This window comes from Cervus elaphus, chromosome 9 (genome assembly GCF_910594005.1).
Source record: "Cervus elaphus chromosome 9, mCerEla1.1, whole genome shotgun sequence".
NCBI lineage: Eukaryota > Metazoa > Chordata > Mammalia > Artiodactyla > Cervidae > Cervus > Cervus elaphus.
The window spans coordinates 95,658,375-95,686,016 of record NC_057823.1 but is presented as its reverse complement, the minus strand read 5'-3'; the positions used below and the strand labels follow the sequence as shown (position 1 = coordinate 95,686,016).

Sequence of the window (27,642 nt, the reverse complement as noted above, 5' to 3'; positions counted from 1 at the left end):
TAAGTGTGATAGGTGCTGAGCTGCAGTGGCGGCGAGGAGGGGCTGCCACAGGGAGGCAGGGCGTTGTTCCCGGCTGTGAAATAGATTCTTTCTGCTGGAGCCTTCTGGATTTCTCTAGGAGCTACCGGCTAGCCCTTAAGAATTCCTTTTTATCGTTAAGTCGTCAGAGTGGATTCCAGTGGGTAAAGTGGGATAACTTTACCCCGCACATCTTCTTATAGCCACAGTCTTTTGCAGAGATGTTCTTAATGCAAGTTCAACCTCGCCTTCCTCACCAGAGTTAGTTGGTGGTTACAATAGAAGTTGCCTGAGACTCTGAGTAAAATACAACAGCACGACTGATTATGGATCCCAGCTATTTATTTAGTAAGAGTCTAATTTCTATAGCCTCATTAGTCTTCATTATTAATTTATAAAAATTCAATTTTAAGTACTAAACACCTTTAAAGTAATGATTTTGAATTAGAAATGTCTATGCCACTTAAGTGTTTTGGATCCTCCAAACCCAGGACTACATGGCAGAAGTGATATTATTTATATACATAATTACTGATTTTGTAAGAATCCTCATAAAACATTTCTGCAATACCTGGTAACCAGTCTATAATATACAGCTATATACAGCTTGCTGCTGCTGCTGCTGCTAAGTCACTTCAGTCGTGCTTACATAAGCTTAAATACTGAATTTTTAATACAGACTAAGTTTTTCTTAATAATTGTGAAATTGTCACTTACGTTAACTTTTGCGTTGAATGTGTCCAGTATCAAGAAAACCAGAACTAATTCTCACTGCCAATTATATATACTATTGTCATGTCATGTGTTGAGAAAATATCATTTGCCTGTGTGTTGTGATAATTTATTGTGTAATAAAAGGCTTCAAGGGGTCACAAATGCTATTAAATGATGCATGGGAATGATCATTTTTAAGTGATGATGATACTGAGGCCTTTCAATCTGGTATCAAAAGACAAAAAACCAAGGAAGTATATGTATGCATATATATAGGTATAAGGTTATATATATATATATATACACACACACACATATATATATATTTCTAATACTCTGTAAGAGTTAAAGATATAAAAAGGAAGGAATGAAGAATTAAATCCTGGAAAAACCAATATTCAGGAAATTCGTGAAGGAACTCCAGTCAGGAAACCACAGTGATGAAGAACAATAGAAGAATGGGATGGGAGAAGCCAAGGAGGGAATTACAAGTTTGCCAGTAAATCTAAAACAGTCACTGTGTGGCTAAATGTCTCCACCTCCCAGCTAAGGCACCCTCCCACAGCTTCCTGCGGCAGGGCAGGGTTTGAGGAGAATGGCCAAATTCTTTACAAGAATTCCACCTAGAAATGAGTGGATGATACTCCTGTGTAGAAAAAAGATGTAAAAGGGACTGCTTCTTACCACTAAATTCAAGGTGCGGGGGGCGGGGGGATGGGAATAAAGGAAACAAAACAAAAATACCTAAGTGTGATTTTCCACAACGTACTGACCCTCCAAGAGTTTGAATGAATGAAATGAATAAAGCCCTTCCCAGGCAGGAGATCTGGACAATGTACTGAAACTCCAAGAGTTTAGGTAATGACAATTCTAGAAACCATTTACAAATGATTCACTAAAAATCCCCCGAGATTGAGGTCTAGCTAATGAAGCTTTGGGCACCTGATACGAAGATCTGGTCTTTTCACTGGAAAAGACCCTGATGCTGGGAAAGATTGAAGGCCGGAGGAGAAGGGGACGACAGAGGATGAGATGGATGGGTGGCATCACCGACTTGATGGACATGAGTTTGAGTAAACTCCGGGAGTTGGTGAAGGACAGGGAGGCCTGGCATGCTGCAGTTCATGGGGTCTCAAAGAGTCGGACATGACTGAGCGACTGAACTAATGAAGCTTCTAATTTTTAGAGGCATAAATTAAGTGCAAGTTAAGTGCAAGTTAAGTAAAAGTCATAATATTACAAAAGATAGGACATGTCTAGAAAATATATTTTAGCTGGAGACCTCCAAACAAGAGAGCATGAAGACTAACAAGGGCAATGGCAGCGGAGATAACCTTGCCCAGCCTCTCCTCATGTCTCAGCTGGGTTTTAGTTTGGGTACTTATAAGGGGCTTGGACAGAGGCTAAGGCTCCAGGAGGCTCTAAAATATGAACTCTTCACCAAGCAAGTAACATACATGAATGAGGAAGTCCACAGCCCTCCATAGGAGAGCTACCAGTTTCAATGGAAAATGCTCATTTTCAATAGTTGTATAGGCAATACTGAAACAGGTTAAGGTTTGGATAATCTTGGACATACTGGAAGATCACCAGCTGAAGTGGAAGGAGGATAGCTATTTTATATATTGAAAACTACTAGCTAAAATTGTAGTTACAGCTTATCTTGAAAGATGAAATTCCAATGTTTTTATACTTTGCAAAACTTTGTAGTGTTATATTACCAAAGAAGGCTCAGTCAGAGTTTAAAAGGTCCAGGATTTTTTGTGAACCGGAAGCCTGGGTTTGAACCCTACCTCCATCTTACTGGCTTTGTGATCTTGTTGAGGTTACTTAACCTCTCTGAGCCCACGTTTCCTCAGGTACAAAGGAATAATAATTATAAGGTTGTTAGCGGATTACATAAGATAATTATATAGCACATTTAGCAAGAGCCTGCTATGGTTAATACTCATAAAGATAATTTGAATTATTTTCTGAAGAAGTGGAAAGACTATATTTCTACTCATGGTATGTGCAAAAATCAAATATTATTTGTAAATATTTAAAATAATAATTAATATTTTTGGACACTTACTATTAGATGCCAGTAAGAATAATAACACAAATGTCTTTATTAGGTCTTAAATCATCAAGAAATGTCATTAGAAGACATTAAGAAATGTCATGCGTGTTTCTTTGCACCTTCTCCACCAGCACAGAAATGATACTTAGTTCAATTTTCAGTGACATACTTGACATGTTTGCTTTCCTTACAAGTCCCACCCACTAATGATACATCTGTAAAGTAGGTGTCTTTTCATGTCCAGGAAATGACTGACCTTGGTGACTGGGGCTCTTTCACCAGACTGAGTTCTTGAGGGCTGATTGCTCCCGGGGCTTGTTGCTTTTTTCTGAAAAAAAGAAAATATTAGTTTCGATGGGAGAAGACACCTTAACAATGTGGTCAAGCGCAAATTTCCCTATCAATACAAATCTCTTTTCAAGCAAAATTCAGACTAATATACTCAATGCTGAGCACACAAAAAAATGAAACAAGCTTTTAATTTTTTATATCTTAGCCTGAAGACTATGTAGATATTAAAAGGAAAGAGTGCATTGAAGAAATTGCAATTGTTCGATATTCAATGGTTTCGGAAAACTGCAAAAATCCTCACACGTGCAGGTGCCATTTTCCGCCGCCATGCATTCCCAGAACAGCATCGCTCTCCGGGACAAGGTACGTGCTTTCTCTCTTACCCTGAGTGCCGCAGAGCAGGCGTCCGTACAGCCTGCCCAGAGGGTGACTCAGCAGCAAGTATCAAAGATGCAATTCCATGTCCAAGAAACTTACCTTAGGGAAATAATATTACAAGTGCAAAAGCCTTTTCTTCTTCACAGATACTCATCACAGTAGTCTAACTTCAAAAAGCAAAAAAACAATATAGCTAATAATGAATGTTTATTGAGTTCTTTATTACCTGTATTGTTTTTTTGCTTTTTGAAGTTAGAATACTGTGATGAATAATAATGAATGTTTACTGAGTTCTTGGTCTTCCCTGATAGCTCAGTTGGTAACGAATCCGCCTGCAATGCAGGAGACCACAGTCCGATTCCTGGGTCGGGAAGATCCATTGGAGAAGGGATAGGCTACCCACTCCAGTATTCTTGGGCTTCCCTTATGGCTCAGCTGGTAAAGAATCCACATGCAATGCAGGAGACCTGGGTTCGATTCCTGGGTTGGGAAGATCCCCTGCAGCAGGGAAAGGCTATCCCCTCCAGTATTCTGGCTTGGAGAATTCCATGGACTGTATAGTCCATGGGGTCACAAAGAGTCTGACACAACGGAGCAACTTTCACTTCACTTTCACTGCACACTGAGTTCTTACCATGTATCCGGTAATTGTTCTATCAGAATAAAATTATAGAAATGCTCTAATAATACAACATATTACAGTACTATTGCAAGTGCTCTAAGCATCATCATGTGTAACATGTATATCATATAACATGTATAACATTGTGTGCAACGTGTAACATGTATCATGTGTAACAAGTTATTTAATCTTAAAAATCACACATTATAAAGCTGTTACTATTGTTATCCTCATTTTATGGGTAAGGAGGTGGAGGAATGGGGTGAGTATATAACTTGGCCGTGGTCACAGTTAGTAAAAAGCAAGATCCATTTCAGACCTTATTCTGTCACCTACCTACACTGCCTCCCACATAAGGGGTCTTGCTACGAACAGCTACAGGATGAAATGTCATGTGGTTGTTTAAAGATCATGTTTAGAAGAACACTGCATTAAATGAAAATACTTTACTTATATTTTACATAAAGAAAAGCCACATTATAAAGTAACATGTGTAGTATGATCTCTGAAGTTCATATGGGGTTATTTTCTGATAGTGGGGTTAAGAGTGCTTCCTTGTGCTTTTTTTTTTTTTGTATTTTCTTATATAACTACTTATATAACTAGTTAGAACTGGATATGGAACAACAGACTGGTTCCAAATAGCAAAAGGAGTACGTCAAGGCTGTATATTGTCACCCTGCTTATTTAGCTTATACGCAGAGTACATCATGAGAAACGCTAGGCTGGAAGAAGCACAAGCTGGAATCAAGATTGCTGGGAGAAATATCAATAACCTTAGATATGCAGATGACACCACCCTTATGCAGAAAGTGAAGAGGAACTAAAAAGCCTCTTGATGAACATGAAAGAGGAGAGTGAAAAAGTTGGCTTAAAGCTCAACATTCAGAAAACTAAGATCAAGGCACGTGGTCCCATCACTTCGTGGGAAATAGATGGGGAAACAGTGGAAACAGTGGCAGACTTTATTTTTTTGGGGCTCCAAAAATCACTGCAGATGGTGATTGCAGCCATGAAATTAAAAGACACTTACTCCTTGGAAGGAAAGTTATGACCAACCTAGATAGCATATTAAAAAGCAGAGACATTACTTTGCCAACAAAGGTCTGTCTAGTCAAGGCTATGGTTTTTCCAGTGGTCGTGTATGGATGTGAGAGTTGGACTGAGAGGAAAGCTGAGTGCCAAAAAATTGATGCTTTTGAAGTGTGGTGTTGGAGAAGACTCTTGAGAGTCCCTTGGACTGCAAGGAGATCCAACCAGTCCATCCTAAAGGAGATAAGTCCTGGGTGTTCATTGGAAGGACTGAAGCTGAAACTCCAATACTTTGGCCACCTCATGCGAAAAGTTGACTCATTGGAAAAGACCCTGATGCTGGGAGGGATTGGGGGCAGGAGGAGAAGGGGACGACAGAGGATGAGATGGTTGGATGGCATCACCGACTCAATGGATATGGGTTTGGGTGGACTCCAGGAGTTGGTGATGGACAGGGAGGCCTGGCGTGCTGTGATTCATCGGGTCGCAAAGAGTCGGATACGACTGAGAGACTGAACTGGGCTGATATAACTACTTAAGTGACAAAAGGATAATAAACAAGGGGGGAAGATAAAATATACAGTTGCTTTCTCCAGAAGGACTTGATATCTTGTATCTCTTATTTATGAATATCTGTGTTTCAGAGAAGAAGCATATAAAGTTTATAATACAACATGGCGAGATTATGATCCAACATCTACAAAACATGAAGAATGTACTATAAGCATTGAGTACAATAGGAGGGGTGATCGTGCTGATTAGGTGATATATAACACCATAAAGAGTTACGTTACCACTTACACACAACTTTGGACACTTTTTGAAAAATATATAATTGAGAACAATTTGGTTGAATTTTTTAACATTTAGAAGATATTCAGCAAAATTTATATTGCTTAATTTTGTGAAACTGTCTGCCACAATTTGAGCTGAAGTTTGAGCTGAAGCCTTGTTTCCCTTCAGGGCAAATACTGTCTTAGCAAGAAGAAAAGATGAAACTCAGCTTGCTGTCCTCAAAGTCCAATGGTTATGTGTCCACTGGCTGACCACTCTCAGAGCCTGCAGGGTGCCCACTGAGTCAACAGTGGGCATGTTTTAGTGGGTGTCTGCGGGCCTTCAGAGGCCTCTGCAGGGGCCCCAGGCTCCAAAGTATCACCTGTAGACTAAATAGGCTCTCCCAAGCATTCATGCACTACCATCAACCAGAGGAAGAAAAAAATCCTAGATAAATGTGATAGAAATTAAAGAGGGCTTCCCTGGTGGCTCAGATGGTAAAGAATCTGCCTGCAATGCAGGAGACCTGGGTTTGATCCCTGGGTGGAGAAGATCCCCTGGAGAAGGGAATGGCCACCCGACTCCAGTATTTTTGCCTGGAGAATACCATGGACAGAGGAGCCTAGAGGGCTACAGTCCATGGCGTTGCAAATGTTCGGAAACGATTGAGCGACTAACATTTTCACTGAAACATTAGTACTTTGGGTGTGACATGGGAGATGGTAAAAGGAGGGGACGGCCTAAATTTTATCCATATCACAAGTCTCTTTTCAAAATATAAGGTATCTTAACAAACAGTTTTGATAACCATAGTGCATAACATGGATTCCATGTAAGGGGTTGGGTATAAGAAATGAAGACAAGCATATAGCATTGGGGTTATTCATTATAATTTCATTTTCCATTTCAACCTCCTCATTTCCAGTGAGGAGACTGAAACCCAGAAAAGTCCTCTGCTCCAATTATTAACTTGTGGTCTCAGCTGTAATCAGGGAAGGTCACGTTGTAATCCTGCACTAACTGCAGTTTCAATTCTCACATCAGAATGCACATACCAGACCCAGTTTCATTTGTAAATGAATTCTACTTTACCCTGTTAGCTAAGATTTGCTCACAAAAATTAAAAACTTTTGGCTGAGTTATGAAACTGTTAAGTTAAAAATAATTGAATACACATGCTGTTTTTTTAAATAAATTTAACATACATAATGATTTTCATTTTACCTGTGTATAAACTTAAGGTTTACTTTAAAAGGTAATTTAAAAATTATTATTAATTTCAGTATCTTTTAACTCAACTGAGGATAGATATCTCAGCTTTCCTGTGGGTATGACCTAGCTTTGCTCTTTGAGTCATCTGAATTACCTAGTTTACAAAGGACCAATTTAGTTTAGCTGAAACAGGAGTAGAATTTGTAAAAAATGATCATCCATTATCTAATATTTATAGAGCTCTTAATAATGTCAGGTACTTGAAACACAGCAGAAGAACTCAGATATGCACACATATACACACAGACCCCTTATTCTCAGATTAGTAACCTTACACATTGTTTTGGCTGATATATGACATGGTTCTCTTTTCAGTTGTATTTGACTTCACGCATCCGTTTACTCGGGGCTTCCCTCCTAGCTCATTTGGTAAAGAATCTGTCTGCAATGCGGGAGACCCGGGTTCAATTCCTGGATCAGGAAGACCCCCCTGGAGAAGGAAATGGCAACCCACTCCAGTATTCTTGCCTAGAGAATCCCATGGACAGAGGAGCCTGGCGGGCTATATGGTTCATGGGGTCGCAAGAGTTGGGTACAACTTAGCGACTAAACCACCACCACCACCATCCCTTTAATCACTGGACAGTTACTGAACCCTGGCTAGAAGCCTGGTCCTATTCTAGGCAGTGGCGATATAATGACCAATTGAACAAAAACAGGTCTTACTCCTGTACTGCTTACATCCCAGTGGGAGGACTCAGACTCAAAATAAGTCAACAAAAACCAAGATGATTTCCGAGAGTGAAGAGTGCTATAAAGATAATAAAACAGGATCATGTAACAGAGAGTGGCTGGCTGAGGGTTCCTTCAGACAGGATAAAGAAGTGACATTTGACTGAGATTTGACTATAAATAAATCAAGCATATAAGTGTGGCAGGGGGGAAGGGAGGCATTCGAGGTGGAGAGGGTGGCATGGGTAAGGGTCCTGGGGTGGGATGGGCTTAGCAAGCTGGAGGAACAGAAAGAAGTTGCTGCCGCGGAAGCAAGCGGGGCACAGGCATACATGGAACAAGGTGATGCCGGATGCTGAATCAAGATGCTTACTCCGAAGTGATGTGGGTTCATTATGGGCCCACAGTCAGGTGGGCTGGGATCACCAGTTTCTTCCAGCCTTGGCTTGCTTCCTGCCTTCTCTGGGTACCTACCATCTAGTCCTTGGGAGTCTTTCTTGTCTCCGTGGGAAAAGTTCTCAAAGTCCTTTGGCTTCACATCCCCATGAACTTAAGTTGTGAAGTCTTCCTCACCCTCACCCCCTCTCCGCCCCTCACCATTAGCATCAGTCCTTAGAAATCCCACTCTGGCCTGGACACGTATCTCACCCAGCTAGGTCTGCACATTCACAGCTCTGACAGGGCTGGTCTACCTTTGGAAGAATGGAATTCATTTACTCACAGGAAGCGAAAACTCAAAACAAGCTCCCTCCCATAGGATTCTGCCTTTGTCTTAACACACAGACACGCTCTGGTCTCTAAAAGGTTAAGCTATTACATGAGAACGCCAGTACTAGGATAATTCAAAGTTTGAGTTCAACTAATTTTTCTTCGAGGCCACTGAACAGATTTTCCCTTGCAAGGGAACAATTCCTTCCCTTGTTAGAAGGAATTCAACCACATTCCTTCTAACATATACGAGCACGTCTCCGTTTAACTTAAGTTTTATAGAAAGGAAATGGTCAGGAACAGTCTGTGTCTGGCTGAGTCACTCTTCCTGGCAGGCCCAGCCTGTCATAGGGCCTCAGTCTTAAAAACAGTTGACAGGGTCAGAAGTGTAACCATCCACACCAAATCTGCCTCTATTGGACTCTGACTCCAGGACATCAGGTTCAGTCCATTTATAGGGAATTTGTGTGACTTTTTTCCTGCTCAGGTGCAGACTCCTAAGAAGACACAGGCCCTGTTTCCACGGACCATGAATCCACACCTTCTGCTAGAAGCTGCCTCTCCCATCTCGAAAGAAGTACAGAGTCTGCCGGCCAGGAGACCCATAAAACAGGCACCTCATCTTGAGCAGACAAGATGGATAAAGTATGCACAGATTACATCCATCCTATCTGCTGTTGCAGGAGGACATGAAAGGAATTAATGGCATGCCTTTCTTGGATGTTGGTTGTGGTTCATAATAAAAGTTTTTATTGAATGAATCGGAACTCAAGTCTCAAAGTAAGAATTCAAGTTTTTAAAGTAACAATGATATTCCGAGAGCCAGGCAAAGCTGCTGCATCACTGTCTTCTAAAATCTCAGGAAAGGCCCCTCAAGTGAGGCCTCATGCTAGCCTGAGACCTGACGACTCTACATAGAAAAGTGCCAAATCCTCTAGAATAATGGTCCTGTTGTTTGATACACGCGGCAGGAAAATCCTGGCTGCGACCAAATGCCAGCTGTGAGGCCTTGGTCAGGTTTAGGAGCACTTCTAAACACTCACTTTCTCACCTGAGCAATGAAAATAACCCTACCTGTATCTCAGAGAGAGGCTGAGAGGACTGTATGAGATGAAGTGTGGCCTGAAGTCTGTGGCTCACAGGTTAGAAATCCCTGCTCTGGGGAAGGGAGAGGCCCAAGGCCTTGAACCCGTGGCAGTGGGACAGACTCATCAACCCAGGGCAACCCCTGTGCATCTAATTTTAACTCATGATGGGTCTTAGTGGCTGCTGAAATTTTTTTTGAGCTTTGTTATTTATATAATGCATGTGCCTAGTCACTCAGTTGTGTCCGACTCTGCAACCCCATGGGCTGTAGCCTGCCAGGCTCCTCTGCCCATGGGAATTCTCCAGGCAAGAATACTGGAGTGGGTTGCCATGCTCTCCTTCAAGGAATCTTCCCACCCCAGGGATCGAACCCAGGTCTCCCGCATTGCAGGTGGATTTTCTACCATCTGACCCACCAGGGAAGTCCATTTATATGAGAGAAAAACAATTGTTTTTTATTGGAAAGAAAGTGTTTTTTTTTTTTTGTTAGGACTGGTCATGATTCTATTACCGGGAAACAATTTGATCCTTTTGAGGTTTGCTTTTAAGCTTTGTTAGGTTGGACAAGAACAGCCTTCAGAGCAGAACTAATTTTTTTTCAATACAGTGAGTACTGGACCCAGCGATTCTGACTGGTGAGAACATGTCCCGTGACTGGTCTTACAGGAACTCTGGAGATGATATGAAATTATATATGCAATGCATCTAAGCCCACACTCAAATATACTATGATTGCTCAATATCTTCTGTGTGTGATAAGTCGCTTCAGTCATGTCCAACTCTTGGAAACCCTGTGGACTGTGGCCCAGCAGGTTCCTCTGTCCATGGGATTCTCCAGGCCAAGAATACTGGAGTGGGTTGCCATGCCCTTCTCCAGGGGATCTTCCCGACCCAGGGACTGAACTCATGTCTCTGAAGTCTCCTGCATTGTAGGCGGGTTCTTTACCACTAGCGCCACCTGGGAAGCCCAATAACTGCTAGCTGAGGGGAACCTGAGACCACTTCTGGAGTTAATGCTGAAAGGCCTCCTAATGAGTGTGGCCTTCCAGAGCCGGAGCAGCAGGTCGTGGTGTTCACGCATCAGCTGTCAAAGATGACAGCCCCTCTGGACCTCACTGTCTTAGGTCTCCCAGGTGATGACAGTGTCACACGGTGTGTGAGTGTGTGTGTGGGAGGGTGATCCAGGGTCATCAAGATCCGCAGGAATAAACGTGACCTCAGTGTTTCTGGGAGTGGCAAGGCTCCTTCCGAGGTACTACAGGGTGTCAGGACAGCATACGGGATAGGCAATTTCAACAGCCTTTGTGGCACATTTCAGTATTAGTAAAATACCCACAGAACACGCAAGCTCATTGCTAAATGAACAAAGAAGCAAGTCGGTGACCAGGCGTACAAATGGGGAAAATGTCAGTGCTCAAATCCCTTCACAGTAAAAGAAGGAACTTTGGTTTGCAAGCTGGGCCACAGCCTCCTGGCAAACACAGGTTTATTTCCCTTTTACACTAAAGACAGTCTTATGTAAGCAAATTGAGATTAAAAAGGAAGGAGTGTTTCTGCCTTAAATAACTAAAGAAAACCCCAGACCACTATATGCTACAGTGGTTTCCAGATTCTGGATACCGGTCAGCAAGGCCGGTGTCCCCCAGTGAGGGCAACAGACCAGGGATGCCCTGTGATCGCCACCGTCTACTGCCTGCAGAGTTTCCAGCTGTCGGACCGCGCGATGGCTGTCTGTCTGTCTGGGCTGAGGAGATGAAGTTGGGAGTTCGAAGGTCAAAGGGAGGGCACTAGGGAGGAGAGCTGCAAAAGTTAGCTCCAGAGATGTGCATGTGAGGAGAGCCCGAATGTGGGGAAAGAATACCCAGAAGGAAGGAGCAGAGACATAATCAAAGGCGTTCCCAGGGGCCAGGACCACGACGTGTTCCAGCAGTCAGAACCATTGGGTAGGGAATGAAGAAGAAAAAGGCTCCTCCTCTAAAAGGTGCCCTGGTCCAGCCAAACAAAGGTTAAAAGCAAATGCCAAAGGATCAAAGTGTCTCCAGTAACTTAACTATGTTTCAGAACCAAGCTCCAGAAAACTTAAAGCAACACTAACAAAAAGCACTGGCAGAATATAAAAATCACATCTGTTTGTCATCTAATAAAAAATTACACGGCATGCATAGAAGCTGAAAAATGCAACTTTGGGTTTTTCCATTCACGAGAAAACTATAATGTGCAAGAAGCATAGTATCTTGATTGCAGGGCTGGCTATGTGAATCTACAGGTAATAAAATGGCATAGACTATATCTAAGTTTCCTACTCTTGATATCATATTATAGTTGTAGGCAGTGTAAGCAGTGGGGAAATGGGGTAAACGGTATATCGCACCAGCCATATTATCTTTGCAACTTTCTGGCAATCTATAATTATTTCAAAATAAAAAGCTTTCTAAAAGTATGTTTAAGGAGAAAAATAGCAAATATCTTAATAAAACCACCCAGGGACTTCCCTAGCAATTCAGTAGTTAAGACCCTGCAGGGGACATGGGTTTGATTCCTGGTCAGAGAACTAAGATTTCACATGGCAAAAAAAAAAAAAAAGTCTGAGATGAAAAATACACTGCGATTAAGAACTGATAGGACATTGCAGAAGAAATGATTAGTGAACTTGGAGACATGGCAACCGAAACCACCCAAAATGAAACAGAGAGTGAAGGGCCAGAGGACAGTCAACAGACCATCACTGAGTTATGGGGCAATCCCACGCTGCTAATACATGCACAACCACAGCCTCCAAGAAGGGAGAGATGAGGAGACAAACCAAAATACTAGAAGAAATGATGGTCAAACATTTCCAAACTGCATGAAAATATAAACTCACAAGAAGCTCAACAAATACCTATTAAGAGTGACGAGTTGGGTATGAAGGAGCAACCTGAGGTTCAGACTCCCATCCCCCAAAGACTCAAGAGATAATGGAGCCAAGCCACGGGTGAGAGCTTTTCTTCTGCCCCAGCTAAGTCATGGTGCCTTCCACTGCCGTGAGGGTGTCACAGAGTTCCACCCTCTCCACCCCAAAGGGTGGGAAGGGCCTTGTCTACCTTTCCACGAAGTTACAGCCCTCAAGAGGAAGCTGACTAGGGATTCTCCAGCTTGCAACAGCCTCTTAAGTAACAGATCAGATGCTACATTTGATGGAATTTGTGGGCACACAATTACCCAAAACCTTTTGCATTAAATAAACACTGAAAGCCCTCAAAGGTTTAACTTGGTAGCTGGTGTGTCTGTGTGCTCAGTTGCTAAGTTGTGTCTGAGTCTCTGCAACCCCAATAGAATGTAGCCTGCCAGGCTCCTCTGTCCGTGGGATTTCCCAGGCAAGATTACTGGGGTAGGTTGCCATTTCCTTCTCCAGGGGATCTTCCTGATGCAGGGATCAAACTTGCATCTCCTGCATTGGCAGGCAGATTTTTTTTTATCACTGAGCCACCAGGGAAGCCACTTGGTAGCTGGAATACTCAAATAATTGCTTAAGCTGTTTTAAAAATCCTGTATGTTGAATGCTCTGCAACACTTTATCTGATTATCCTTAAAAGCAAAACAAATATTTATCCTCTGAATGTCAATTTAAGTGTTTGAAACTACCGGAAGTTAATCAGATTCATATCTGATAAATATGGGAAGGCTATCAAAATGAAAAATAGTGATTTTAATGAAAAAAATATTGAAGGTGGATATGAAACAGTTTTGTGTCCTGAATGCAAAAGTGAAATTGGTTTCAGAATTATTTGAACAATGGACATCTTAGTTACAAAAGTTTTCAAGTTACTACTGAATTTTGTTTTATTGATTTTAAGTCACCATTTTCTTTCCTATTGCGTACTGATGCCTCTTAAAGTCAATATAAAGCTTTGGTCAGAGATTAGTTGATAGTTATCTTTCTTTCTTAGCACTTTCTGATCAGTGCATTTTTAGATCGGTGGTGTCTTAGGCATGATGAAATGTATTTTTCAGGATAAGGACTCTCATTAAAATATATGTTTTGACATATTTGTTGACAAGTCAGTTCCATTAGTTAAGTCACCCCATGAAATGAAAAGCAAATATTGTGTTTCCACATGAAAACACATGCTTTATTGGAAAATAGTATCTGGAAAAAGATTCTTTCCAAGGAGAGACAGATTCCCCAATACTAGCAATTATAAAGCTGTGACTTTTATACGCAAATGTTCTTTTACACCATGGTTGTAAGTAGTCTATGAACAAATACAAGTTGTTTTCACTACAGAAACACGTATAGTGTTACCCCACACGCAGTTCAGTAAATAGGCTATGTTAGTCCTGTGTGAAACACTGCTAAATAGGTCACAATGATAAGTCCTAAGATTAACTCATAACCTATTACACAGAAACTCACTCAGTGAATGAATCATCCCATCCACAGCAGTCTTAGTAACTCACGTTATGGTGGCCATGGAGTTTTTTTCCTGATTACTCAGTGCCGTTCATGGTCTCCAGGCAGAAGGCCCCGGGGTGGTCTAGCTCAGGTCTTTCTAGTCTGAGGTGGCCGCACTGACGGGGTTGGGAGGACACTTTCTTCTCCCACTCTAGTTGGGCTGGGACTGTTTCCCTGGGGCCCTGCTTCCCATCCACCAGGAGGGAGGAGCTGTCCTTACACTCCCTTACATTTTAGAGCCAAGGGAATGGAATGATTCAACCTTGCTTAAAGATCTTTCGAGTAAAAAGAGGGCATGAGGAAGAAAGAAGGCAACGAAGAGTCAGGGAAGTGAGTTACAAAAACTGAAAATAGCCTTACGGAAGCCTATGGAGTTGGCATTGGGTAGAATTTTTAAAATAGATAACTTTATTGACAGTTTTGGATACTAGTTAAGAGTATAGACTCTGGAAAATGAGTTCCATCCTGGGCTCCACTATTATATAACTGCGTGACCTTGGACAGGTTATTTAATTAAGTTGTGCCTCAATTTTCTCATCAGGAGAATGGGGGTTGTTGTAAGGCATGTGTGTGTGTGTGTAACCCCTACATATGTTCAATATCAAATGATCACTAGTTCTCTACTACCTTTATCAAATCTATAAAGATAGTGCTTACATAATTTGCTTTCTCTCTTATTAAACTACTTCTCACCGAGGTGCTAATAATTAATATATTATCCCTCCTATGAATATCTACAATTTAAAAGAGAATGCACAGGAAGGCAATCCTTAATTCAGAGGTTAAGGAAGTTGCTAGTGGTGGAATTTCAGACATCAACAATAATCCAACTGGGAAAATATTAGATGATACCTCCTAAACATAACTACTCAGTAAGATTCCTCCCCTTGTCCCAGGTGGGGATGGTGTGTATCTCTGAACCTATGTAAGGTATGTGTCACTTTTTTTTTGATTCTTGTATTCATATACATGTGTTATTTTCAGAGAAAACAATTAGTCTTCATCGGATTTTGAAAGGACCATAAACTAAAAATAATTAACAATCCTTGCTGTCTATGCTGCCTTAGTGCTTAAATCATGATTCTCTGTCCATATATAAGAGATGCCCTTCTAGCCAAACACATGTGTGTACACACACACACACACACACACACACACACACATAAAGGGTGGCGGCAGCAGCTTTACTCTGGAAACCTCTCTTGAAGATTCCAAAAGAAAAAGGCACATAAAACATTTCTCCCTTTAAGGTCTAAGCAGATAGATGTACAGATTTAGCTTTGATCATTGTTAAAACACTTTCTTCCATTATCCTTTTATTATCTATGCTGTTTATTATTCTTCTCCCTCTAATGAAAAAAAATAAGTTTAGAATAAAGAGAAAAGTATAAAGAAGAGAAAATAGATTACTCAAAATCTTGCCAATCAAGACAACTACATTCAGTTATTTTTCTATTTTTATGCAAATGCAAAATATGCACAATTTGTTAAATACATGGAATTATTGGTCTCTCATCATCTTTTTTACCTATCATAAACATTTTCCTCCATCGTTAAATGTTCTTCAAAGCATGGTGTTAAAGATGACTTGCTCACTATTTTTGTGCTGTTAACTTCATCAATTTATTAAAGCTGTATATTTGTTTCTCTAGTTTGTTATTATTATAAATAAAGCTATGGTGAATATCTTGGTACACAGGCATCAAGTACACCTCTGATTACGTATTTGAAACAAATTTCTAGAAGTGGAATTTCTGGGTCAAAAAATTTTAATTGTTTTTCTTATTTATGACTCTGGGTCGCTTATTTCTCATTTCTTAATATTAGTATGTCTTCATTAAAAGAAAAGTTTAATCATATTTCTAATATTTCTAGCATTATAATTTGTAAGTTTTCAAATACTTGAAGAAAATTCATATAAATGTCAAAACAAGGCCCTTTCTTCTTAAAGCACACACATACAGCTAACATAGGCTCATTCAGAAAGTCAAAATCAGCAATGTGTCAATATTTTGACTGCCGAGACAAGAAACACTTATTCCAACTGGACACTGCACCTCAGGAGGAATTTCCTCCTTTTAACCACTGGGTGTCCCCTGAATCCTATTTTTAAAGTTATCACCAGCTCCTATCTAACAAATAGTTCAGCAACCTCTCACCATATAACTGGTAGAAGGAACCCTCATTATTTTTTAAATGCATTATTTTAAAAATTAGTCATTCAACTTTATATTCAGCTTTCATTTTTCAGGGAAACAGATGCACGGTTTCAGACTTTACTAAGTAAACTCAGTGTTTTAAGAAGGTAAGCAGGAAAAAAAAAGTAACAAAATTGCATCAGAGAAGTAATTTTTACCCCAAACACTAAGTGAAACCAAAATTGGAATGTGAACATGAGATCACTTTAGCTCTCCGCTTCCTGTAAGAAAAGTGTTTTCTTTGAAACTGTATTTTGCAGACTTCAGAGTGATATATTTCTGGAAGGTACTGAAGTCCAAACATTACGTACCTTGAGCTCAAATGAGACTGCTTAGGAATCAGAGACTTGATTTGAAGAAGAAAGAGAACAGGGGTGCCCACCTTAATGTGAAAAACCAACCACAAAGTCCACAGTCTTAATGATTAAGATAAACATATGTGTAGAAGTCACTCCTGAGCTCTTCCCAAATAAAGTCTTTCTTATTTGATACTGGTCAATTGATAAAAGAATCCATTCAGCTATAAACACCTGGCAAGCAATCCAAGAAATCTGTACCATGTGATATATCTTGACAATACTTACCTCTTTCTGTGTAAATAAACACTGATTTAATCTTTTGTTTCATTTTGTTTTATCTGATGCTCACTATATAAATGCACGTACACTGGAAGAAGAGTCATCAGTGAAGAATCTCCACTGACTCAGCAGCCTCTGGCTCATAACAGAAACAGCTCTCAAGTGAACTGACAATATCCCAATCTCCAAACAAGAAAGCTCCCTCAGGCCCCAGTCGCGGGTCTATCACCAGCCGAGATGCTCCTTCCGGCCTTCCCACCCGCGAGCCGGCCACATCCAGGCTCCCCACCCCTTCTGTCGCTGCTTCTTTGACTCGATCACTGGTTTCTGCTTCCCACCTCCTTCAGGCAGCCATTGATTAACATTTGCTTTTAGTTTCTCTCTTCTTTCTCCCCACTCTCTTCTTCAATTATTTCAACCAAGAATTTTAGCAGTGAGGGTTAAAAGGGAAGATGAATGGGAGCTTGAGCAGCTTCAAAAGAAATATTTTTAAATAGTTCATGATGAGGAATACTAAACTGAAACGTCATCTAAAGAGGAGTCATTAAATAAGGAGTAAAAAGAAAAAAAAGAATGGGACACAACTTAGTGACTCAACAACAAAAGGAATGAGGGGAGAGTTAAGGAACGAGGTCCTAGGAGAAGTAGGAAGAAATAGGGTTTGCATTTCTGCATTTCTCCCTGCAACCAAAGCCTCCCGTGTGGTCCAATGACTCCTTGGAACCACAGTACCCTCAATGTGCTTCAGAGCCACGCTGTCCCCAGGACATGGAGACAGGAGATGGCTGAGGGATGGGGTGGGGTGGGCAGGCGTTTTAAAAAGAAAAGGAAATGAGAAAGGAAAAAAAGGAAGAAAAGCTCATATTTTTCAGGAACTGCATTATGTGCTCTGTAAGAATTATCTGTGTTACTCGAAATGTGCTCAGAAGACCACCGTCAGAAGAGTCACCTGAGATGACCGGTAAAAATACTGAAAGCCTGATTACACCCTGATCTGGGCCCAGGAGTCTGAAATTTTCATACTATCTCCAGGTGATTCATAGGCATGCTTAAACTTGAGAAATACTGCATAATCTCACATAATGTCCTAGGAGAAGAGGAACAAAGTTTAAAATAAATTTTTATGATACCAACAAAATGATGCTCTGACCTGTGGTATTGGAGAAGGCTCTTGAGAGTCCCTTGGACTGCAAGGAGATCCAACCAGTCCATCCTAAAGGAGATCAGTCCTGAATATTCATTGGAAGGACTGATGCTGAAGCTGAAACTCCAATACTTTGGCCACCTGATGTGAAGAGCTGACTCATTTGAAAAGACCCTGATGCTAGGAAAGATTGAAGGCAGGAGGAGAAGGGGACGACAGAGGATGAGATGGTTGGATGGCATCACCAACTCAATGGACATGAGTTTGAGTAAACTCCGGGAGTTGGTGATGGACAGGGAGGCCTGGCATGCTGCAGTCCATGGGGTTGCAAAGAGCCAGACACGACTGAACAACTGAACTGAACTGAACTGAACAGTGCTCTACACATTTACTAAGCGTTCTGTAATAATGCTGATTGAAATATAAAAGACTAATTTATGATGTCACCTTGCTAAGAGGTTTTGACTTCACAATGAACTATTTTTGGAAGGTCTTAATAAGGTACTATGTACATTGGTATATGGTAAAATATTACTGACTTTATGACAAGAATCATACATATTCAGTCCTTAAATGATAAATTGTGCTATGGGCACAATTTTAGGTCATCCTCCCTTTTGAATCAGTCATTCCATTATCTTTTAGAAGCTAATAAAGTCTAGAGAGAAGACTGAAAAAAATATAAATGTTAAAACAGGATATTTCAGGATTAATATTTAATTGATTTGTCCCTCAGGTTTTCAGGACTTAAGATCTAAAGTCAAGAAATTTAACTTCCATTCAATTTCTTTGATTTTTTTAACTTTAATTCTAATTTCCTATGCTATAAGGTACAGTCTTCAGAGACAATTTTGGTAGGACCTAAGATCTTAGGCAGTTAGGCTCATTACTCTGAAGTGCACTAATAATAATAGCTATTTTTATTAGTCACTCCCTACTACTTATATAACATTTTGTATATCACAGATTCTTAATTTAATGCAAAATTAGTTTCATGCTCTTGGTTACAGAGGGACTGTATTTTCTAGCAACTGGCATTTATTTCTGGGTGTTACAGAGTTGTTTTGGAACAAAAAAGACTACTAAGCTTAATGAACTACCAAACTTCCTTCCTTTTTTAATGGGAAAGGCTTGGCAATATATAGCCAACAAAAGAATTTGAGTCCTGGCTCTAAAGCAATAAGGGGCTTATCTTTATTGCCAAGCAAGTTCTCCTCATTGCCTAGTAAAAATAATAACAGTAGTAATAATAATAATAATAATAGCAGCCAACACCTTCGCATGTCCCAGGCACTGTTTTAGACACTTCATTTGCTTGGTCTCATTGATCTTCACATTAACTCATGTAGAACCTGTCACTGTCTGCATGTGACACATGAGAAAGGTGCCCTTAGAAAGGCAAAGTAATCCGCCTAAGAACACCCAGCTAGTCCGGGGCCTGCTCTCAGCAGTTACAGCATGCTGCCTCCGTGGGCCCCGTGGACTGGGGGCGGGCTCACTGGGTTGGCAGTGTGGCTTTTCAACGCTCCCATGGCACGTGAGAAAGAAGATGCTTTCACTGTGGTCTCAAGATGGCAAAGAGCTTTTGTCCTGAATTTGAGAAACTCCCTGCGTTTTTCTCAGAATTCAACCTGAAAACATGTCTTCAGATAAACAGGCTGTTTGAATGGCTACATAATGGCTGGTATTCTAACCGTAGGTTTCGAACTTAAATCCATAGATGGCTCGTGAAGACCCATATGGCAGGCTCCACATAAGAAAATACAGATTCTGTTACCTAAGTAAACAAGTATCAGTCGCTGAAAGGCAAGCAATACCTGAAGTACGTCATGATGACATACACACAGAGGCAACTGCGCCAGAAACCACTCTGAGAAATTCCAGAAAAGAGGAGACATTCCTAAACCGACGTTCCGAATTCCTAAACCTTAAGCCCTTCTGTTGAAACGCATGAGGAACTACACACAGTTAACAAACAGAACAGAATCTGCAATGAAAAAAAGCCTACTTCACAGGTTATACTCGAAGGAGGCTAGAAAAGAGGAGACTGGATTCAAGACGCAAAGGGGAGACTAGATTCAAGACGCAAAAGAGACTCATTAGGAGACCACCCCGGGAATTCCTGCTACAAAATAATCTCGACAGCAGGTTCTACTCATCTTCTCACAGAAGAGGCTGCAATTTGACTCAACAACAAAGGAAGTCAGGGAACTGCCAAAACTGAGGTAAAATCTCCACCCTGACGGTAACTGAGCAGGACCCTGTGGAGGCTTCCCGGGAAGGACCACCTCCCACCCCCTCACCACCTCCTCCACCGGCCTCTGGTTTGCAGAAAAACTTTGGCCTCCTAGGCCTTGCCTGAGTTCCAAAAAAAGACATTTAATCAGATAAGTGAAGAAGATGAAAAACCAAGGGAAAACAGGCAAGAAAGACGCCGTTTTCCTGAAGGCTGACACAGTAAATCTCATAAAATGATACACTACAAGGAGAAAATTTCAGAAACGAAGACTGTCTGCATCCTTAGTAGGAAACAAGATGGCATTGCCTCTGTGAAACCCGGGTAGAGAGCCACAGACGCAGAGAAAACAGAGATGGGAAAATAACAGAGTGAAACATAGACAGAGATGTGGGAAGATTGGATTAGAGAGGGCTACGATGCAACAGGGGAAAAAGGCAAAATTTAAACCTGTATTGGAAGTTTCATGGAGCAGAATTTAGATGACAGAAATAAATATATGGGGGATAAACTTCAGAAACTGTCGCAGAATACAAAGGTAAAGGTCAAAGAGAACACTGAGGCAGGCGACTAATGAATGTCTGGTCTCAGAATTACATGCATGTTTAAAGAGAAACTGAAATAAGAGCAATAATTAAATAATAGACATTCTAGGAAAAATTAATAGAAAAACACGCATGTAGGCACATCCTGGCAATTTTTTAAAATTGTCAGAATAAAAGAAAAAGAAATCACCAATAGACCAAAGCAGGAAAAACAAGTTCTCTAAGAATAAATAACAATTAGGTTCCCTCAGTTATCTTTTTTATAGCACAAAATGTCAGAAAACTATGGAGCAACAGGTACAAAATTTTAAGGGAACAAAACTGTTACCCCAAAATGTACAATTTTGTAGTAGCATCTTGAGTGAGGCCAGCAGAAAAACATGCTTAGGATCCACACAGACGCAGAAAATCGCCACCCATGTGCCTTCACTGAAAAATAAATTATCCTAAAAATATTCTAGTTAATGGAAAAAACAATCAAAATTTAGAATTAAAAAAAAAATTGGAACTGCCATTGAAAAGGATTTTGGAACTTCCTTTAGTGAGTTTAGCCTTCCCAGTCGGACACCCAACAGAGTCTGGATCTCCAGGTAAGACAGACGGGGACTGCCCTTGGGGCACCTTTTCAGTGCGGCCTCCTTCTTGGCACTGGGACATGAACTTGTCCAGCACAGTCAAGTCCCCACAATTAAAATGGACAAGAGATTGTAATGACTTAACACCCCTTAAAATAACATTTGCTGTGGCACTCTTCCAGAATTTGCTAAGGACGGCTTTATCACTTGCTGGCGGGAACACTGTCCCAGAAAACTTGTTAACAAGAAACATGTTTTCCTCTCTCAAACACACAGCACAAAATAATAACCAGATTAAATACTATATGAAATGCCAAGGCACTTAAATACAATTTTCTATGTATTTAAAAGTGGAAGCGTTAGTCGCTCAGTCGTGTCCGACTCTGTGACCTCATGGGTTGTAGCCCACCAGGCCCTTCTTTGGGCTCTGTATCCATGGAATTCTCCAGGCAAGAACACTGAAGTGGGTTGCGGTTCCCTTCTCCAGGGGATTTCCCGACCCAGGGGTGGGACCAGAATCTCTTACATCTCCTGCTTTGGCCGGCAGGTTCTTTACCACTAGCGCCACCCGGAAAACCCCATGTATTTAAAAGCCACACACAATGATGACTCCCTTCAACTGGAAAATATTTATCTATCACAAAGCACCTTGTTTATCATCTTTAGTCTAGGCCCTTTTAGTCTAGGAATGTTCCTTTGTTATCTCAGCTTAAACATAAAATATGGCTTCCCTGGTGCCCCAGATGGTAAAGAATCTGCCTGCAATACAAGAGACCCAGGTTAGATCCCTGGGTTGGGAAGATCCCCTGGGAAAGGGAATGGTTACCCATCCCGGTATTCTTGCCTGGAGAATTCCATGGACAGAGGAACCTGGTGGACTGTGGTCCATGGGATCGCAAAGAGTAGGACAAGACTAAGCGACTAACACTAATACACATAGAAAAAAGATGAAGGAAGATACTCAAAGATGGAAATAGTGGCCATCTCTCTAGGGGCTGGAATTCTAGATGACAGTGTTTTTTTCTATAAAATTTTTGATACCTTCTAAATTTTCTTTAGAAGAAACATATTGAAATATGTTTCAATATGTTTCAATAATGATACATAAGAGCTACATCATTATTATAAAGCTACAAAAATCAGTATATATAATAACTATGAACATATAATATTATCACGATTTGAGAGTACACACAAAATTTTGTGGTAGCAGTTATAACTTAAGTGGTAAGACTGGGTAATACTTTTGCTTTTCACAAGTACGTATTACTTTCGTGATTAAAAAAGACTAATCTCATCAAGACAAAGAGTATGTTAGAAAGAAATTTTAAAATGTTGGGGTAATTCATGGACTTTAGAAGGAGGAGAGGTAAACACACTTAGGGGAAGAATACCACCAAAGCTGTTATGGTAAAGCTGCTGCTGCTGCTAAGTCACTCAGTCGTGTCCGACTCTGTGCGACCCCAAAGACGGCAGGCAGCCCACCAGGCTCCCCCGTCCCTGGGATTTTCCAGGCAAGAATACTGGAGTGCGTCACCATTTCCTTCTCCAATTCATGGAAGTGAAAAGTGAAAGTGAAGTCGCTCAGTTGAGTCCGACTCTTAGCGACCCCATGGACTGCAGCCCACCAGGCTCCTCTGTCTGTGGGATTTTCCAGGCAAGAGTACTGGAGTGGGTTACCATTGCCTTCTCCGTTATGGTAAAGAGAATTTATCAAATATCTTTAGGGCACAATTTCAACTCTATACATCTCCCTTTCTTTGCCCATAAAAATATATCCATTATTAAATCTGAAGTCCTTAAAATAGGCTCTGTGAGATCGTGTGCATCACATGTCTTAAATTCTATTCCTCAGGACGTCATGGAAATATGCTGCTAAGATGCTCACTCCTCCAGGGTGGTCACATGTGGCAGTCAAACACTTTAAATAGATTTGATTGCAGGTTTGGAAAGGCTACTTTGTTCCACTGTATTTAAAGGTGCTGCTAAATGTTTTCATTTTTCTTTTTCCTACTCTGTAGTCATTTTATCTTTGGCTTTTTTAGTCCATTCAACTTTTGGTCTTACAGTGCCGCTACACCTGAGAAGGACTTAAGTTCTTAACGATTGTCACAAACAACAAAACATACATTTTCAAAGAAACTTACTCAACTCCATCCTCAAGCATTTATATTGCAGATGCAACATGACAAATGATGTTTTAGTTGCAAGAGTCTATTAAAATAACTGCAGACATCCTAGGATCACTTAGTGGGTGTATAGGGGTCATATTCAAGATAAGTACAAACCATTTATGGTAGCAGGAGAGAAAGAACTCTGAAATTCACACAGCTGCATTCATCCCCAGGTATTTTTACCTATAACAATATTATAATGGTTCTTGTCTAATCCTAATCATTTTTACTCCTGGTTAAATCTTCCTGAAGCCTTTTCTGTACGCTTTTTCTTGCACCTCCAAATGAAAGGCACTGAAGGACCCCTGAGCAGAGAAAGCACATTTTCAAACTGACTTTGTTTCAAAAGCCTGGGTTAGTCCTTGGAAGCTTAACCAGTATGTTTGCATATGCTTGGGGACAACAAGCTGTTTACCCTTTGGAGGTAAATGCTAGTTGGAAAATGGATAACCAACCCCCGCCCATTCCCCGCCCCCCCGCCCCTGCCCCGCAACTAAGGTTCTTAATCTTACTTCTTGTTCAACAGAACAGTAGATAAGAAAGCATTTGTGAGAAAGAAGCAGTTTTAGGAAATCTTTCTCTAGTAATTGAAGAGGATAGTAACTGGCTGTGGTGGTAGGAGGGCAGATGACAAGTCCAGAGTGCACGTGGTTTTATAATCACGAACATAGAGTAAAGATAATGCCTAATGGACGATTTCCTTGAATTGCCTCCAGGGCCATAATATGTCATCCATGACATAAAGAATGAGAGACTCCTTGGAGACAGACCATATTGGAACTATAACTAGACCACTAGATGACTCCACCCTCACATCCGTCCACCCTATCAAACAGATATGGGCAGAATTTGGCGAGATAGTAAGCAGTCTTCAGTCTCAGGCTATCTGAATCTCTGCAGTGATTTATGTCACGGGAGCAGGGCAAAGCCCGGCTCTCCTCTCTGTCAGCCAGCTGGGGTGGAGCAGAACAGACCCAGATGACCAGGTTCTGGCACAAACGCAAGAGCTGTGAATCTAAATTTCCCAGACGTGTTATGAAACAAAGTCAGACTTGCTTGAACTGCTGATAAAAAGAAAAAAAATTTTTCTTCTCCTAAGATGGAAGCTCAGCCTTTCAGTTTCAAAGAACTGCAAGCACAGTCATCACACAGACACAGAAGTTTCGAATTCTCCTCTAGTTGTACTGATAACAGGACTCCTTATCAATTTTCCCAAGCCCTTAATAAAAATGAAAATGAGGCATTTTATAGTCCAGATATTAGAAGAGATCTAATACTGGGTGAGCAGCTGTTGCCTTAATGATAGCTGTACATTCAAGACATAATATTTAAGCTTCCACATAAAAATGTAATTGTTGAGAATAATCCTCTAAGAACTAGGATTCTTAGAACTAGGTCACTATCCACTTGATTGAACTGGAAGATTTCCTTTCTTGTGCAAATATTTTAAACTTGATTAATATTAGCATAAAGAATAACATCTAAAAACATTATTTCCTGATCTGGACAATAAAGAGACAAAGTTGTCTCTTTATTCAACAGGAAACCTATTTGATAGATAACTTATCTGGGAATATATTTAAAGAGTAGTATTGATAGGGGAACTGAGTGATACTATGTACATAGATCTCTGTGCTAGTAAAAGTTGGTTTGTTCCCGTGGAAAAAAAGTTTAAATAATTTAACCTAGAACCAGGGTAAAACCTTAATAAAAGTTTATTTTTACTTTGTAAAGAAATCTTCCTTCCATGGATACAAAAATGTTCACTGCAGATTTGCATGGTAAGAAATAATCTAAATTATACTGACTTGGGTGTTGGTAATGGAAGCAATAGTAGACAGCTGAGGACTAAACCTTAGTGTAGAATTCATAGTAAGTTCTAGTCATAATGGCTTCCATCATACTGAATATACTGAAATATATGGAATATTTCAAAACAGCAGAAAATAAGCAGAAAGAGAAGCTAATTTCTGGAAGCATGTTAATAAGAGAGAAAAATAAAATGGTTACTTTATGCTTTTTAAATTTCCAGGTATCTTTCAGGACCTGGCTCTTTTACAAACTGGGGTGAATGATGATAATTATTTCTACTGAATGAAGATGAATATTCCATTGAGATTTCAAATGTAAAAAGCAGCAAAAGGAAGCAAGCCTAGGACCCTCTCAGAGGCTAGCACTTTCACACGACCCTTCCATGGAGACCAGACGATGCTGATACTAAACATAATGGGATATCGTTCAGTGAAAGGAGAAATTCACGGACTCAAAGACAACCCATCTCAAAGTGAGGCTTGCTTTCACTAGTATTTCCACAGGATGGAACCAAATAAAAATAGTCCTTTTCTCTCCCTTTTGTTTATGAACCTGAATGACTGGTTTCATCTAGGTTATCACTGTTCTCCTTTCACGATGACTCTCACAAAAAAAGATTTCCTTTTCAACAATAGCATTTGGTTTCCCTTCTGTATGTTTTCGCTTACCAAAAAAAAAAAAAAAAAAAAAAAACAATTAAGATTCACCAATTCCTATAAAGACAACACCCTAAATAACTGAGTTCTATGTCTAAATGAAAACTATTTCTAGAGGAAATAGTTCCTCTCTGAGGAACACTTTATTTATTTTTAATGATTTCCACTTGCAGCATTGAAGCAGCTCTTAGTTAAAACTAAATTTGCCAACATTCTTGTAGGAGATATTGGCGACCTCATTATTTATTTCATGATAGAATTCACAATTTAAAAACAAGAGAAAATGAAAATTCAGTATTGTAGAAATTACCTCATCTGATCCTTTCTTTTCTCCTGACTTGGAAGACGATCCACTGGTTTTTCCACTGACATGCTGTAAAAATATTAAAAGAGATAACGTTTAATAGAGGGAGGTGATACAAGATAATATAATAGTGACTTTAATCCCAAAGGGCTAAATATACAGACTATAAAAACAAGGACACCTTTAATCTTCCTCCTGAGACCTGTTAATAATTCTCCATTGACATAGGTGACCTTCAAAAATAAAGGGAAGCTACAGACACTTATTTGGGATGCAGAAAGTAAGTCTCTAATTAACCAGACATAGATCTGATGGTGGTGCCAAGGCGGCATCTTGTCTCCTACAAAATGCCTCCTGGAATTTCAAAGCCCAAATTGCCAGCATAGGCGACATCTGGTTCCTCATGGAGATGAGATGTCTGAGGACCATGTTGAGCCAAAGCCATTACTTAAGCCTCAGTTCAGCATGAACTCAAGGGAGGAAATTCTCTGGAGTTCTGTCTGTCTATTTACCAACACAGAAAGATAAAGCGTGCATTGGGAAGACCATACCTGCACCGCTCATTACCTGTGGCTTTAGAATTTCATTATGTCCTGAATCAGAATTGTTTTTCTCACGAGGACACTGGTGATGAATGGAAGTATTTTTGCATGCATGTCACGTTGCTTCAGTCCTGTCTGACTCTTTGCAACCCCATGGACTGCAGCCCACCAGGCTCCTCTGTTCATGGAATTCTTCAGGCAAGTACACTAGAGTGGGTTGCCATGCCCTCCTCCAGGGGATCTTCCCAACCCAGGGAGCAAATTCACATCTTTCTCTGATATCTCCTGCATTGGCAAGGAAGTATTTTTATGTGGTATATAAAAGCTTCAAGTAGTTTACAAGTAGTTTATTTGGTTTGATAAGATAAAAGAAGCCATGCAGATTATTGAATTTTTCAAAAAAATATTTATTTTATTTATTTTTGGTGGCATTGGGTCTCAGGTGAGGTGTGTGGCCTCTCTAGTTGCTGGGGTGGGGCTTAGTTGCACATGGGATCTTAGTTCCCCCATCAGGGATCAAACTCCCACCCCCCGCACTGGAAGGCAGACTCCCAACCACTGGACCAACAGGGGAGTTCGCATTCTTGAATTTTTTTTGAGAAATGAAAATATTTTATGTTTCTGAAAATTAGGGACAAAGAATTGCTTTATTTCTTGTACAAGTGGGATATGCAAGAAAGTGGGAAAAGGAACCTAAATATAAGAAAATGAAAAGCTCACTATTGGGTCTTAGCCCAATAACCTTTAGTTAAATTGAAACATAAAACCCCATCATGTTCCATACAGTGGAATCAAACCTGGATATGCAGGTCAC

General features: G+C 40.5%; 1 protein-coding gene across 10 annotated transcripts in view; it reads right to left on the bottom strand.

Moving 5' to 3' along the window:
• CAST (calpastatin) overlaps positions 1-27,642 on the bottom strand; it is a 124,229-nt gene that overhangs the window by 80,926 nt on the left and 15,661 nt on the right. For 8 of the 10 annotated variants that reach the window (XM_043913667.1, XM_043913668.1, XM_043913666.1 and 5 more), the window contains exons 2-3: positions 26,293-26,355; positions 3,051-3,122 (exon numbers count right to left, since the gene is read on the bottom strand). In XM_043913667.1, the coding sequence (XP_043769602.1) occupies positions 3,051-3,122; positions 26,293-26,355 (135 nt within the window). The remainder of the gene's footprint in view (positions 1-3,050; positions 3,123-26,292; positions 26,356-27,642) is intronic. The other 2 variants (XM_043913665.1, XM_043913669.1) reach the window with 1 other exon arrangement.